The following is a 16,453-nucleotide window of genomic DNA, read 5'->3' as shown; positions in this document are numbered from 1 at the left end:
CGCCGCTAAGGCACAACACACCGGGTCGCCATGGGGACGAGCTCCCGCCCCCTCCCCCCCTCAGCGCTCGCTGGCCAATCAGGCGAGGCCGCGCGGCCGCGAGCACGAGGCGGGCGGCGCCGTTGTGCGTCGGCTGCTGATGGGCGAGGTCAGGCCTGGAGGTTGCGCGGCTTGGCGCTCGTTTGGGCCGTCTGCTGCTCCAGCCGCGTACGCTGAGAGCTTTCTTTTCTCCTGTATCCCTTTCCTGAAGACAGACCGTTAAAAAATAATACCCGATGGTGTGAATTTTGTGTGAGGCTGAAGTTTGAAGGGGAATGGCCTTTGTACCCACAGCCTCAGGGATGGGCTACCTGAAGCTGCTGATAGTGAAGGACTTCAAGTCCTGGCGTGGGGAGCAGCTGATCGGCCCCTTCATGAGGTTCAACTGCATAATTGGGCCCAATGGATCAGGTAGGAGGCTGGGAAAGTGTCATGGGCATTTGGAGGCCGTACGTGTCCTCCGCAGTTGCCAAGATGGAGGTGTCTGTTGCCCTTGCCCTGCTTTCCCAGGCTTTTTCCCAGTCTTAGTTCTGGGCTCTTTGCCAGGTTGCTTAAAGCCTGATGAGGGAAAAAAACCATAACAGCAAGTGCGTCCAAGCGTGGGCCCAGTAATGGGGCTACCACAGCTGGCACTGAATGGGCTGGAATGGCAGCAGCTTGTCCCTTGGGGGCAGAATTGCTTGATTTTTGCATAGGGGATGTAGACTTCTGTGGGCCTCTTTACAGGGACCTGTGGGCTTTTTTTGTCATGGAAGTGTTTTATCATGTCAGTGATCATCTTTCAGCTCCCCCGCCCCAGAAGGTGGAGTAACAAAGTGCAACAATACTAATAATGTCTTTTAACTTGTATTATTTGCATTGTGGAAAACAATTTAAAAATCTGCCATGTGATGAAGACAGACTTCAAGCTAACAGGCTTAATTAGAGGCAGGGAATGTAATAGGAAAGATTTGGTCTAGATTTGATGAGGAAAAATAAACATTAAGAAGAGAAGTCCAAGGAAAGCTGTTTGTGTCAAGTTGCATCATATTTTGAATGCTTTCCCTTTCACACGCTTAGAAAAATAGCAGTATTGCCACCAAACAGCCTCAGACATAGTTTCGGTGTTAGAGAAGAATCAGAGGGAACACATACAGTGTTTCTAGTATGATCCATGAAAATAATGTGAAAAAATCTTAGAAGTATTAGTGAAATGCGTGTGTTAAAATAGCGATGTTATAGGGGATGGTGTTTCACTCTCTTCCCTTTTGTAGTACTTCTCAGCTTGGTTGGTTTGGGCTGTGGCCTGGGCTGTGACATTGGGTGTACTTTGTCCTTCTCTCTCATCACTTCTTTTACTCTTTTTTTTTTCCAACTGCTGCTTTCATTTTGTTTCTGTTCTTCATGTTTTCTGCACAAACTTCTGGAAGATCCTGAGCTGCCATTGCTTCTCTAATGGAAGATATTGATTATCAGTTGATTTCTTTATTATTTTCATGGTCTTGTAGAACAAGCAGTTTGCAAACAGCACATGCGGCTATGTAGGTCAGCTTGGTATGGTCAAATGAAGATGGTTTTACTCTAATGCTCTGAGTTCTAAACTGTAATAATGCATAATGGCTTCTTGATTCTGTTGTAGTCCTTGCCTTAAATGCCTTCTGAGGGGAGAAGGCGGCTTTTGGGGGATGGCAACTACTTCGGACACAGTAGTTTAGTCCCCAAGTCTTTGCTTGTCAGTGTGTCTCAGCGTAGTTAGGTGGTAGCTGCTGGAAGTTTTAAAAATGTGGCTCACTTCTGCTGAAAGCCCTATTCAAGCAAATGGGATTTTATTCTTTACTTGGCAGAGAACAAGGTGATGCTCTAATGAGGAGCCGCAAGGACAGGCTTAGCATTTGATCTTAGTTGCCCAGTCCATTAGTGATTTAGTTTATGATCTTGGTTTTTAGATCCTGCTGTTCCTGCATTTTTTCAGTTGAAATGAGATCCATAAATATGCTGTTCTTCCACAGCAGTTGTTCCCACTGCTCAGCAACAGCCAAACATTGCTGTATGATTGGCACTGCGATAAAACCCAGGCATGTGGAGGGTGCAGTGCTGTGCTAACTCAAGTTGTGGGAAAAAAATTTGTGTTTCGATCCATTGGCTAAATGCAGTCCTGTCAACAGTGAAAAACAGGCAGCCCCGCGTTCCATTTTGATGAAGGGATTTGAGAGTAAGTTCCAAAATTGCTGGAAAAAAGTGTCAATTTTTTGTAAATACATTATCTGCAAATTTTCAGATGGAACGTGTAGAGCAGTAATCACATAATCAACTGAGAAATTTGATCATGTCTCTTTACTAGCCTTTTATAAGACCTATCTTACCAGAGAGAAATATCCCTTGCTTCACAATCGTGCCTTATTCACATCATCACTTTTTGGCAGTCTGCACATTTGTGGATAAATATTTTCAAGTATGAAGCACAGGAAGAGTAATAGTTCATCAAAAATTTCTGAGAGCACCTTGAGAACTGAATAAGAATTGCACCCTCTTCCGTTGAACCAGACTGATGCATCCATTTTGCAAGAATGAGGTCAAATAGCCACTAGTGTTTTGTTTTTGTTGCTTGCCTTTCCTTATTGCTATAGAAAAAAATATTAAAGAAGTTTTGTTACTTACATTACATTTACTATGTATTTAGTAAGTGGCCCAAGACAATCAAGACAATTCCTCTTGACTCAGCGCAGCCCAGGCAAGCCAAAAGGTTGGAGATGCATGATAAAAAACAGGGCTCTATGAAGTAAGCATTATGATAGTGTTAGTTCAGTAATAGTAAGTAGTTTACTGTTACTAAATAGTTTAGTAAGTAATGACAATAAAGTTTGTTCTGCCAAGCTGAATAAATAACAGGAGAGTTTTTTGATGATTTTTATTAAAGATTAGCTTTTATCTGCTGCCTCTGTTGCATTTCAGAAATGCATTTCTTCATTGTACGCAATATGTTTTCCTCAACGAAATACAGAATTAGAATTCTTGAAGACTTTTGTGTCTGCATTTGTATTTTTAATTAATTGTTAATCATATCCCTCCTTCAATTTCTTCTGTGTCAGAGCATTGACTTGTTTGTTTGTTTCTAGGAAAATCTAACATAATGGATGCTGTTAGTTTTGTGCTGTGTGAAAAGATATCTAATTTGCGAGTTAAAAGTGTTCGAGAACTAATTCACGGAGCACATGTTGGCAAACCAGTTTCTTCTACAGCAAGTGTAAAGATAGTATACTGTGAAGAAGATGGGGAAGAAAAAACATTTTCAAGAGTTATCCGTGGTAGGTGGCAGGTCCTTTTGGATGTACATTCTGTGGTCTGATACCTAAAAAATGAAGACCAAGAATAGTTAAGTTTGAATTTCAAATACTTCTTACAGTCCATCAGCAGCATCTTGATACCAAGTGTAAAAATTGCAGAAAATGTATACTAAGGCTAATGTTAAAATTAACCAAGGTATAAGAGAATAGTTGAAGTTTTCTTTGAGGAAGTTGCTCAGGAAAAAAATGTGGAATAATTTTACTGATGTATTTTCTGTTGCAGCCTTTTTAACATGATTGTTTTTTCTTTTCTCCTTCAGATGGTTGTTCAGAATATATTTTCAATGATAAGTCTATTACCCGGTCCGCTTACATATCTGAGCTTGAAAAAATAGGCATACTTGTCAAAGCTAGGAATTGTCTTATTTTTCAGGTGAGCACTTAGGGTACTTCATAAGAAAATAAGTCTCTGAGATTATTTGATATCTGTAACAGTTATCTATTCAATATCCAAGCTAGTTTCAAGGCGCTTTCAAGCCAATAAACTTTATCTTGGCCTTATAAAAGAATTTTAAGTCTTTGAAATGAGAATGATAGACCTTGTGTGTAGAGGATTACATTAGGAGGAAAGGGGCTAATTTGGAAGAATGCTTATTTCTTCAAAATAGAAGATGTAGATCTTTACTTTTAAAAGTTTGCAGTGTTAATTTCTAGAAATGTTATAAAAAGAAAAATGTTTGCACCATATAATGTTAATCTAGAGAGATGAAAATTTGTAAGACTATCTTTTAGGGATTGAAAATCCTGTTATTACTTCAAAAGTATTTAATGATACAAGTAATGAATTCATGTGCTTATGACACATAAGCTTGTGTGCTCATGAGTATATTTCACATGATTGCCTTTCTTATGTTTTATTGAACTGTGATTGTAAAATTCCCAAGGAAGTACTACTATTTTTCTTCTAGAGAAAACCTGGGTATGCATTCTTTTTGTGATCATAATTCCTACTGTGAGGGTGTTTGCCCACCATAACAGCAGATTGAAGTCAGAAAATGTACTGAATACAGTTTTCTGAAAATGATAATTGCTTCAGGTCAGTGAAGATTTGAAAGCTAACGTGTGGACAAAGCTTGTGACCCGTTAGCCTTGGGAGTTGCAGAGTCTTCAAATACACCGACTTGAGCAATTACTCTCCTGAAGTAGCTGTTTTTGAAATTTTTTTCATTGCAAATGTCTTTCAGTTCTTTTAAAGAGGCCAATGAGATAGAATTTTGTTTTTCTGATACTGCGCTCTCCTTTGTTTAAGTAGATTTAATTTGAATGTGTATTTCTTAAGTAGTGTTTGATATTATAAAATTATTAATAGTTGTAACTTGCTTAGTTGGCTAGATTATAGTCTTTTCCTTGCCTTTGAATCTATATATATGTTTTCAATAATGCTAATCATTAAAATATCAGGAGATAAATCTGTATTATATCTCTTAAGAGATGAAATTTATCATTCTACAATGTGATCTGCAGTGGTTCATTTTTATTTTTTTTTGCAATTTTGTGTTAGGGAACAGTAGAGTCAATTGCAATGAAGAAGCCAAAAGAAAGAACTCAACTTTTTGAACAAATCAGTAACTCATGGCAATATGCTGAGGAATATGAAAAAAAAAAGAAAAAAATGCAGCAAGCAGAAGAGGATGCACACTTCAATTATAACAAGAAAAAAAATATTGCAGCAGAACGCAAGCAAGCAAAGGTAGAGAAAGAAGAGGTAACTCAAAGTTACTACTTTTGTGTGTGTGTTTTTGTGTCTTCTGTGAACTTAGTTTTTAGGAATAAAATACCATTTTTTCATCTAGTATTTTTTCAGTATACTGTAAAATACGCATTTCTAAGTTATTTTAAATATTTTATTATAAAAACTAAATAAATGGAGGAGTAGAGTAGCCAGTATTTTTACAGTAAGGCTTGACTTAGATATCTGAGTTATAATAGTGTACATTACTGGTACATCAGCCTACATCACTTTGGACTTCAGATTAGACTGCTAGTGATCTAAAAATCATTTCTTAATCTAAAAATGAAATTTTAATGTTGGCAGGCAGAGCATTACCAGATGCTTGTCAGAGAACTGAATGCAAACAGGATACAGCTTCAGCTTTTCCAGCTCTATCACAATGAAAGAAGCATTGAATCTCTGAAAGAGAGTTTGGATGAAAAGAATATGGAAGCTAGGGTCAAGAAAGACTCCCTTTCTACAGCAGAAGATGCCTTTAGAGCAAAGAAAAAGGTGCTTGGTGTACTAAACAGAGACCAACAACACATAGAAAGGGAAATGAAGTAGGTTTTTCAATCAAGTTCTCTGATTTTTGAGTTAAGGCATAGTCTGCACTGGGAATTGCTTGGCAGGTGGGCGTTTCCTATTGAAGTGAGTAGGGTGATAACTCCTAATGCTATGGAAGTTGGGTTGTAGCATTTTACTTGAGTAGTAACTAAACATTGATTTTTATTGTTATTATTTTTCCCCCCCAACATTACCAGCATTTTCAGTAGTTTAATTACTTGTTTGTTGCGAGATTTCAGAATTTTATGCTGCATTTCTTCAGCTTTTATTTTCAGTGGATGTTTAAAAATAACACCTGTGGGTATGTAACCTTGCAGCTGACAATAGATGGCTGATTTGCATGTTTGTTTGGAGGTGTTGTTTTATTTTTTTGTTCTTTCAGGACTCTTCAGGCATCCCTAATTCAGCAGAAAGCCCTCTATATAAAAGCGAAGGAAAATACTTCCTACCAAATCAAGAAAGTAGAAATGTCTAAAAGATCTCTAAGGGACAAGGAGAAATACTGTGATAAGGAAAAACAGAACATAAAAGAACTGGAGATAGAATTGCATGATACTGAAAAGGCATGGAGAGAATTTGAGAAGGAGACTGAAGAGGAGATATTGCTGAGAGTAGAACGTGTTGAGCTGAGAGAACGTCAGGTGAATTGGGCGAGCAGGAAACAAAATATTGTTTACTAGTGAAGTCAGAAAACTGCACTGGTGACAAAGAAATTATTTTTTTTCATCAGTAACCTGTGATTTTTTTACTGTTCTTCTCGTTGAGTTCAAACAAAACTAAAACATAACTTTTTTGGGGGGGACTATTTAATCAGTTAAATAGAATTGATGCTTAAGCTTTTTGGGGTAGTGGAGCATCTCCTTTCTGGGAGAAGGGAAAGAAAATGACAAATTTGGAAGTTTTGAGTGGGAAACAGTTCTAAGAAAATGTATTTAAGTTGCAGAAAGAATCATAAATGTGCTATTCCAAGATTAGAAAGGATATGCAGTTCAGTGTTTAAAATCCATTTTCTAAGTAATATGAGAAGGTACTGGAGGAAGCAATGAATTTCCAGTGAAAAAGAAATAGAGAAGAATTTGATGGAAACTTCAGAAGGGTTGTATGGAGGGACTCTCCTCTGTGGATTAGGGTTATAGCTACATAAATATGTATCTAGAGCTAGGTTGAGAACTCTTTTTGTTCTGCTTTGTATTGTTTTCCTTTCTTGTAGGAGTTCAGATAGTACAGTGTGGGAAGGTAGAATAGAAAATACCACGTAGGGTCTTGGGGCTGAGAGGATTCATTCTGAGAAATGGCATGTTGCTGTACTGTAGAAATACGTGTTCAGTTAGGAAAAAGAAATAGGTGACAAATGCACGCAAGGCTTCATATTGTACATGCCATTTACTGTGGGTCAGAAGCTACTGCTGAGGTAACTTGTATTATTTGAAATTTTGGAAGGAAATTGCAGTATTATTTTACTGTAAATTCCCATTTTGAAAATCCGCCTTCGAAACCATTTGTTCTGAAACTCTTCTGTATCCAAATAGTAACTTCTCCACAAAATATTTTCTGATCCATTAACAGGATCCTGAACTCTTCCGCCTGAAGAGTTGCTTATTTAGCATGTGAATGTTATTTTGCACCTTGAACACATTTCTTAAATTAGTCATAACTTTGTGGGATTGCTTCAAGTACCGTTTCATGAGTTAGCCTTTAAATATAGATTTGATACCATTCTATCGCAGCATTTCTATGTTGTAATGATAAATTCAAAGCTTGCTCTAGTTTTGGACTGAGCGAAGACATTGTTTTAAACTTAATATTCACTGTAAAGTACTGTCAACGTGATAAAACAGAAGTTGTTAAATACCAGAATAGTTATTGCCTGTGGTCTTACTTAAGTGTAAGCTTTGAATTGAATCTTCCCTTAATAAAACGTAATGGATGGAAAGGCCTGCAGAATTCAGTGTCTTTTATAATACTAATTTTGATAAGGTAGGAAATTACTATTCGAGACTATAAAAACATGAGTTGTTTCATTTTCAGTGCAGTGATTATTTTTTTTTTTTGTTATTTGTTCAGCTGGAGCGCTATAAAGAACTAAAGGAAATTGCAAGAAGGGAAGTAGCTATGCTAACACAGCAGCTAGGTAAACTTCGTTGGGAGCAAAAAGCAGATGAAGAAAGGATGAAACTTTATCAGAGGAAGAAAAAGGAAATTAAGGTACTTGTATCAAGCTAGAATTGCGCTTTAAGGAAAAAAATGTGCTTTTTGTGCACCCCTGCCTCTGGTATGAATGTCTACATAAATGTGTTAAATGCTGTGACAGAAATCCTTGGCGAAAGATAAATGGCAAGTATTCATGCATTTCTCATATTGCAGCAGGTTTAGAAAAATGACTTAATTTTTTTTTCAGAGAGTGATTGCACGGGTCAATGCTAAGGGTTGCTTTGAACAGTCTGGCTCTAGCATTTTACAGTTACTATGTACAGGACATGTACATAACTCTAAGAAGTTCCTAGTTCTATAAACTTAATTCTTCTTTCAGAGGTTCCCTAGCATTCTTTATCTGTATGACTATCATCCCCTTTTGAGGTTTATTTTGTTTACAGCAGCTGAAATAGTTTGGAAGGGACTTGAAGGACCAGAATGAGAGAGAAGGAGAATCATCGTGATCACTGTGGTATTGCAGTTCAGAGAAAATGCCTGTGAATACAGATATCTACTGTCATTCTGCTTCTGATGTACATAATTACACATCTGATCTTACTATGCTTGATACACTCTCTTAGAAAAATTATTTCCAAGCTTGTTCTGCTTTGTGTCATGCTTCTAGAAGCTCAACTGATGATCTTTCTTCCAATAGAATGCTTGCACTACAATGTTTTTATATTTATTTTTCCCAACTATGCCAACATGGCAACATGCTTTTTTTTTTTTTTTCACCATTTAGTTGTGGAGTCAAGGTTTGGAGGAGGCTCTTGTTTGGAAAACTCAAATTAGTCAGATGAGATGTTACCAGTTCTAGGAGTACTAACACTTAAGTGATCTAAATATAAATTTCCTTATAGAGTAAAGTAAGCATTTTACTTGATAACTATGAGAGTGTGAAGTCATCCTTGCTATCAGATTTAAGGTAATACTTGTACATTTGTTCGCTGTTTATGATACTACTTTTTCTTGTTGAAGGACTAGCTATCAGAAGAAACTATTCAGTGACTAGAAGTAAAAAAAGAAGTTCCACTCGTTATGCTTCTGAAACTCCACAAATCGTATTTCAGTGTTCAGAAAGAAATAAGGGATGCTGAGATTTCATAAAATGCGTGTCTGACCATTAAGAGTTGCCAATATTCATCCGTGCTGTTGACAGCTGATAACTATTCTCCACACTCAGATACGCATGTGACCGCAGCAAGCTTGTACTGCCAGTGTAAGAAAGACTGTGGCATCCAAGTACACTAGTGGGCCTCCATGCTCATTGGGGTTGGAGCACTTGGCATAGCAGGAGAGGCTGTTTGAGCTGTATTTCTTCATCTTGTAGAAAGAAAAGCAAAGAGGAGACCTTAGTGCTACCTGTAACTACCTAGCGGGAGGATATGAGCAAAATAGTCACTTTATGGAGGTGCACAGTGATAGAATGGGATACATCAGGTGCAGTTTGGAATGTGGGAAACTGAGTAAACTGGAAATAGTCAAATGTTGAAATGAGTGTGCAGGAAGACTGGAGCCTCTGTCCCTGAACTATTGAAAATTTATCAGGACAAGGCCTTAAAACAAGCTTGTATGAATGACTTTCCTTTGCATCAGCTGGTGAACTAGCAAGCTCCAGAGGTCCCTTTCAAACTGTTACTCTGTAGTTCAGTAACAGCTGTTAAGTGTTATGTATGTGAAATTTCAGCTAAAATAAGATGGATCTTAGTGCTTCTGTATTTTGCCCACAAATCCACTTACCTCCTTCAAATTTCTGGAGATATGCAAGACCAGCCTGGACACCTACCTGTGCAGCCTGCTGTAGGGAGCGTGCTTTGCAGGGGGGTTGGACTTAATACTCTCTAGAGGTCCCTTCCAGTCCTCACAGTTCAGTGATTCTGTGAAACGCAGATGTCAGATCATTAGTGTGCATTGCTAGAAGATCTGTCTGTAAAAGACAAGTGATTAAAAGAGACCAATATATTTAAAACTGTAGATGATAGAGATATGTAAGATGTTTTGAAAGGAAACAGTAGGTCTCAAGGATTTCAGAAGGCATGACTTAATAAAATACTAAGTAACTTTATGTTTTTCTTCTTGCTGCAGTTTATGGATTTTCATTCAGTTTAGGTAACTGAAAAGACTTACATTGTTGCTGGTTTGGTTATGCTAATTCAATGATTTTAGGTAGGAATTTCCATGTCAACTTAATGTTTTTAGAATAAAGCTATTATTAACCTTTTGAAAAGAAAGGAATCTTTTTTGCTTTAAAAGCTGTAATTCACTAACACTGTGTTTAAAATTGTTTCATTTGATATGAGGCTTTCTCTGAACTGTTGCTGAACACAAAAAAAATATGGTAGCGTCCTTTGTAAGGTGAAATTATTTTGTTCTTCATGGTGCACCTTATCTACTGATGAGAAAGATACTGTTTCTTCAGCATGTGGTATGTAAAAGGAAGAATAGGTAATGTTTTAGTACTTAAACTAAATTAAGAGCTTTGTGTCTTGTTGGGGAAAAAAAATAGTATTTTTATTTGTTTTTATAACACAATCTATTTGTGATTGCCTAGGAAACCATTGTACAGACTGTGGAACAGATAGAAGAGTATAAGAAAAAAGTAGAGAAGCTGGAAGAATATACTAAGAAATGCACGTATGTTTAAAAATGAAAATTTGTTCTTTTATGTTATGTATTTTCAGGGTTGGTTTGTTTGTGATTGTGATGTTAATATTTCAGTTACTTCAGCTTGAATTATGATGAATTCTGCATATTAGGAATTATGATTATGATGACTCATCTGTTGTTTGAAACAGTTTTCTTGTGGATGTGTAGATCATGTCACTGTGGGTAGGGGTTGGGGCTATTAATGGCTAATGGGGATGATTAAATTCTCAGGGTATAAAGCAGTTCTGTAGTGCCGCTTTAGAAACAAGTTAATATCAACCTTGTGGATTAGAAGCTTTTGTCAGTTGTCCCTTTGTTTCCTGTGTCGTTTTCATTCTTTGTGAAATAGAGTATGCAAGCTGTACATTGAGCAGCTTGATCCAGCTTTTGTATTAGCCCTGTGTTCTGCAAGAAATCAGGGTAGATATTTTCAGAGATTGCTTTCAACCTGTCTTCTTCTGTGCATCTGCAACGTGTGCTTTGGCTTAGCAATGCTGTCTGCGTACTGAAAAAAGTTCTGCCACGGACAGAGAGCAACCAATCCATTGTGACTATGATGCAAAAAATTATTTTAATCAAGTAGTTAATAGTAGAGTCTTTGAAAGGGTGCAGTGTCATTATACTTATGAGTGAGAATTTTCAGGCTTTTTTAGTTTCACAGTATCAGACCTTTTATTAGCAGCAGGTAAAATAGTGTATTTTTATATACACACAGCCATATATTCTCACTTGAAATTAATTTTGGAACCTTAAAAGCTGTGTATATTGTGGAATGCAACTCAGTAAGCGACTTGTTTCATGAGGGCTGCTCCAAAAGCAGTGCCTGCTGTTTTACTGTGTTGGCCCACAACATTAGAGGCAGATATTGGTAGAATGACAACAGTGGTTGAACCTTCCTGTCAATATACTGTTACATTTTGTTGCTGTGCAACAGATGGCAGCAGAGGGGCATGCTGACAAAACAGCATCTGACATGGACACGTGTATGAAGCTAAGGTGTGGAGTTGGAATTCCTTCATGCTGAAAAAATTGCACCCATTGACATTCACTGATGTTTGTGCAGTGTTTATGGAGACCAAACAGTGGATGTTAGCACAGTAAGGGTATGGGTGGTGCATTTCACCAGTAATTTTTTTTTTTTATGATCTGTGACCACAGAATGATTTAAATTTTATAAGCCGAAAGCTTGTATAATTGTAAAAGTAAATTGCTTTACTGTTTTTGCTTCTGTTCAAAGTGAGTCACTGGCAGAAGAAAAAAAGAAGGAGGAAATGCTAGCTAAGGAAATGGAGAATTCAACAACACGAATAGCTGAAGTGAACGAAGAATTGAACAAAATAGTTGGTGAACTACAGAATGCCAGAATTGATTACCATGAGGGAAAGCGTCAGCAAATGAGAGCGGAGATTGTTGAAAGCCTTAAAAGACTGTATCCAGACTCTGTGGTAATTGAATGATTTCATTTAATGCCTTATTTCAGTATTACAAACTGAGAGCTCTGCTTTAGCATGAATAAGCAGCTAGAGTGAATTGGACTGTCCTGTATGATATTTTGAGCTTAAGTGCACTTGGCAAAATACAATGATAGAATCATTTGTGTTGGAATGAACTTTATAAGGTCATCTAGTCCTGCTTCCCTGCAGGGACATCTATAGCCACATCAGGTTGCTTAGATCCCAGTCCAGCCTGACCATGAATGTTTCCAGGGATGGAGCCTCCACCACTTCTCTGGATGACCTGTGTCAGTGCTTTGCTACTCTTATCATAAAAAAATACTTCCTTATATCCAATCTAAATCTTCCCTCTTTAGGTTTGAAATCTTCCCTCTTTAGGTTTCCCCTTTTCTTATCACAACAGACCCTGCTAAAGAGTGTGCCCCTCTTCAGACACTGAAAGGCTGCTAGAAACTAGGAGCATACAGACTACTGCTTGCATCCAAAAATAATTTTGATTTTTGTGTACTTCTTGTGGAGTGTGATTTATTTAGTTTTTGGATTTGTTTTCTTCTACTTCAGAACATTTTTTTTAACATGCTTATTTTGAAGAAATTAATGGGAAAGTTAGCTATAAGACCACTTATCCCAAAAAGAATACTCAGGAACATGAGATTTTTATGTTCCCACATGATTTCCTTAGCATATACCATATTTTACTGAAATTACTCTTAAGTACTGTCTGTTTTGTGGATGCCGATACTGCATTCTCTTAAGACCTCAAAATATTTACCAAGATAGTTTTATGACTTATTTAAACCATTTTATAGACACTTTTAAAGATAGTCCTTCTGATATTACTACTTGCGAGTTGTTTCCACCTCTTTAATACATCTGATCAATTGCATCTCCAGGTATATCTTTGTGTGCATGTCCTCATCCATTCTCATTTTAGACATACAGCCTAGGGATACTGTTTTGAAAATAATGCTTGTAAGGTGACACCTGTGGTTCTTATGCTAGCATAAGAACATAGAATGGTGTGTTTTGCTTCTCTGTCTTTGTTGGAACCTTCTCAAACTGTGGTGTTTGTTTTTTGAAGAGAGAAATAAATTTGGTTTTTGATTCTGCTTCACAGGTTTTTCAGTTCATATTGATAAGGTATAAAAAAAATAATCAAAGGTATGATTGCATGTATGTTTTTGCTAGCTTTTTGTGTTGAAACCCTACATGAGAAGAATTGGACTGTTTCTTGCTGGCCTAGAGGAGATCAGACGTTGAGGGTGCACTCAATCATTTCCTTTCAGGAGCTGCAAATAGAATAGTTTCAAACAAATGAAAGGTGGATAAGTTGAAACACCAGCATGTAAGGTAGCAGCATTGCTTTTGAGCTGCTCCTTACACTCTGATGTATTAATTCCAGATTACTGGATACAGTCCAAATTAAAGTCTCAGGGTAAAAGAATCCTGAGATTTCATCTTCTTATAATCCAGTAAGTCAGAACTGGGTGGAAATTTTAGTGTCAGCTGAATTCATAGGTAAAAAGTAGTAATGGCTTACTGCTTCTAAATGCTTAGATCTAAAATATTAAAGTTCCTGTACTTCTGCTGAAAGATACTTTTAATAGTTGGTGAGCATTTGTAGTACTGCAGTAACCATGCAGCAGTGTGTGTCCTGCTGCGTGAGTGCCTTTTCATTGATCTGACTGATTAACAAAATTAATATCACAGCTTATTACAGTTTTTATCATTCCTGCATCGCTGGATTGGAAATACTACTATTTTTTTGAAGATTTGGTTGGACTGCCCATATTTATTTCCCTAACAGCATGGCATTCCACCTGCAGTTATAATGGTCAGGATATGTATTAGTGCATAGCTTCAGTCTTTCAGAGAAATGTCACCTGTGTCTAAAGTTTCAAAATTAAAACAAATGACATCTAGGGAGTACATAGAGCAAATGAATTAAGTTACTCTAGGATCAGATTATGGATGGAAGCTATTGTTGAATGGCAGTGAAAATGAATATATTTGTAAAACTTGAAAGAATACTTCTGGCTTGTAAGTGATTTTTTTTGTGGTAGGTATTTGTTTATTGCATGACAGTGATATCTGATGATACTTACATGTTTAATTTGCTTTCATCTGCAGCAAGCAGTCAGTGATTACCGAGATTTAGATTTACCGTCACACTGCAGAATTAGTATGCACATGCAATTAATTTTGCTTGTGGAGGTCATGTCTTAATATGAGGCAAAATAGTCTTATTTGAATTACTCAGTACAAGAAAAGCAGGTTGAACTGGTTTCGTGCTACTAATAGATGCAGATACTTCTTTTTTCAGTTAAAACTGCAGTAGTAAGCAATAGTGCCTTTCTTGTTCTCATTTTCCAGTGAACTGCTCTAATTACATAGCTTGCTCTAAAATAATGCCTCCTATTTATTTCCATAGAACAGATATGAAGAGCACAGTAATATTATTTGATAGAACAAATTCTCAGGTACAGTAATTAGTTTTCAATGAAGTCACCACCGTTATCGGATTCACTTGAATGAGCTGATAGAGACACTCTTCATTTCATGGTGTGACACCTGTGCAGAGACATCCAGGATGCGACTTGCCTTTCGTGTCACTGTTACCACTGCTGAAACAAGCCACACACTGCCTCACTGTGCTCACATCCACTGTTTGGTCTCCATAAACGTTCAGTGAATGTCAGTCAATGTCAGTGTTGCAACTTTTTCTACACGCAGGCATTCAGCAACAAGCCTTTGCTTCATAAGCACTTCCATGTCAAACGCTGTTTTGTCAGACTGACCCTTTGCTGCCATCTGTCACATGACAACAAAACGTAATGGAATATTGATAGTAAGGTTCAACCTTTATGGCCAGCATCCGCCCTGAGGTAGTGGGCTATTGTAATAAAATAGGGGGCATTACTTTTGGAGCAGCCCTTGTAATTAGGACCATATCATCAGTCAAAGGTCTTATATGCTACATAGTTTCATTTCTGCAAAGATGCTTAACAAGTTTTACTATTGTTATTATATCATACTTCTAAAAGTATTTGCTAATAATTCCAAGTAAGACATTAACAGTCACCTTAGATAAAAATTAAATCTGTTCAGATTTTGAAAGCATACTTTAGTGTTTGATCTGGTGATTGCTGCAATTTCTATTTTTTCTGTCATAGACCCATTGTAAGAAAGCACAGATTATAGGCATGTAACACATTTTACTTCTGCTACTTCAAGATCTTGTATGCAGAAATTCTTCTTGATATCTGTAATTAAGTTTTTATTTCTCTCTGTATATTTTATTTTCAGTTTGGAAGATTGCTTGATCTGTGCCATCCTATTCATAAGAAATATCAGCTTGCTGTTACCAAAGTATTCAGCAAATATGTGACTGCTATTGTTGTTGCCACTGAAAAAACAGCAAGAGATTGCATTCAGTTCCTAAAACAAGAACGAGCTGAACCTGAAACTTTCCTTGCTTTGGATTACCTTGAGGCAAGTATATTTTTGCTGTCATCAGCAAGTTAATACACTTGTAAATCTTAATGCTGGCTCATTAAACGGGCTTACATGTTAAGGAAGAGCAAACATGATAGCTCAAAAAATGTCATGCTATCTTCTCCTATATACTTAGATGTTTTATGCCTGTGGAAATAGTATCACAAACCAGTTAAGTTTGGATGTCATCTTGTACAACCACCCTGCTCAAGCAGGGCCAACTACATCAGATTGCCCAAGTGATTTCTGAAAATCTTCAAGCATGGTGATTCCACGGTTTCTTTGGGCAATCTGGTTCGTTGCTCAGTCACACACACAGTAAAGAAACATTTTCTCATGTTCAGATGAAACCTCCTGTGCTCCAGTTTGTGCCTACTGCCTCTTGTTTTGTTGCTGGGCACCACAAAAAATAAAGCACGATTCTGCAGTCTTTATACCTTCCCTTCAGATACATGTACACAGAAGTCTCCCCCCCCCATGTGTCTCTCTTACTGGAGAGCCTAGGCCTGGACAGTTTTCTCCTCAGCAGTGCTGAAGAGGGGGGAAGGATCACCTGCCTCAGCCTGCTGGCAACATTGCTTCCAATTCAGCCTAAGATGCTTTTAACCTTCCTCTCTCCTAGGGCACATTACTGACTTATGTTCAACTTTGTGTCTACCAGGACACTGGTTCTTTTCTGCCAGGCTGCTTTTCTGGTTGTCAGCCCACAGAGCGTACTGAAGTGTGGTGTAATTCCTCCCCAGGGACAGAACTTTGTACTTACGTTTGTTGAATTCTGAGAAGTTCTCACTGACCAGCTCTCCAGCCTATCTAGGTCCATCTGAAGGGATGCATGACCATCTGGCCTGGCAGCCATTCCTCCAAGCTCTGTGCCATCTGCAAACTTGCTGAAGGTGCCCTTGTCCCCTGTCAGACTAATCCCGATTGTCAATGAAGATGTTCAGCAGGATGGGACCCAGTATTGACTCCTGGGATACGTACCTAGTTACTGGCCTGAAACTGAAGTTTGTGCTGCTGATCACCTC

General features: G+C 37.7%; 1 protein-coding gene across 3 annotated transcripts in view; it reads left to right on the top strand.

Moving 5' to 3' along the window:
• The first annotated feature begins 314 nt into the window (after positions 1 to 314).
• SMC1B (structural maintenance of chromosomes 1B) overlaps positions 315 to 16,453 on the top strand; it is a 34,189-nt gene continuing 18,050 nt past the window's right edge. For 2 of the 3 annotated variants that reach the window (XM_042889974.1, XM_042889973.1), the window contains exons 1-10: positions 341 to 450; positions 3,135 to 3,323; positions 3,623 to 3,735; positions 4,864 to 5,067; positions 5,398 to 5,636; positions 6,023 to 6,281; positions 7,705 to 7,845; positions 10,385 to 10,467; positions 11,717 to 11,924; positions 15,240 to 15,425. In XM_042889974.1, the coding sequence (XP_042745908.1) occupies positions 342 to 450; positions 3,135 to 3,323; positions 3,623 to 3,735; positions 4,864 to 5,067; positions 5,398 to 5,636; positions 6,023 to 6,281; positions 7,705 to 7,845; positions 10,385 to 10,467; positions 11,717 to 11,924; positions 15,240 to 15,425 (1,731 nt within the window). In that variant the 5' untranslated portion in view covers position 341. Of the gene's footprint in view, positions 451 to 3,134; positions 3,324 to 3,622; positions 3,736 to 4,863; positions 5,068 to 5,397; positions 5,637 to 6,022; positions 6,282 to 7,704; positions 7,846 to 10,384; positions 10,468 to 11,716; positions 11,925 to 15,239; positions 15,426 to 16,453 lie in introns of all 3 variants that reach the window. The other variant, XM_042889972.1, reaches the window with a different exon arrangement.

Source organism: Lagopus leucura, unplaced genomic scaffold, assembly GCF_019238085.1.
Source record: "Lagopus leucura isolate 7727_CA_CO unplaced genomic scaffold, USGS_WTPT01 Super-Scaffold_100159, whole genome shotgun sequence".
Lineage (NCBI taxonomy): Eukaryota > Metazoa > Chordata > Aves > Galliformes > Phasianidae > Lagopus > Lagopus leucura.
The sequence above is the reverse complement of the archived record's forward strand: the minus strand, read 5'-3'. Positions and strand labels throughout refer to the sequence as shown.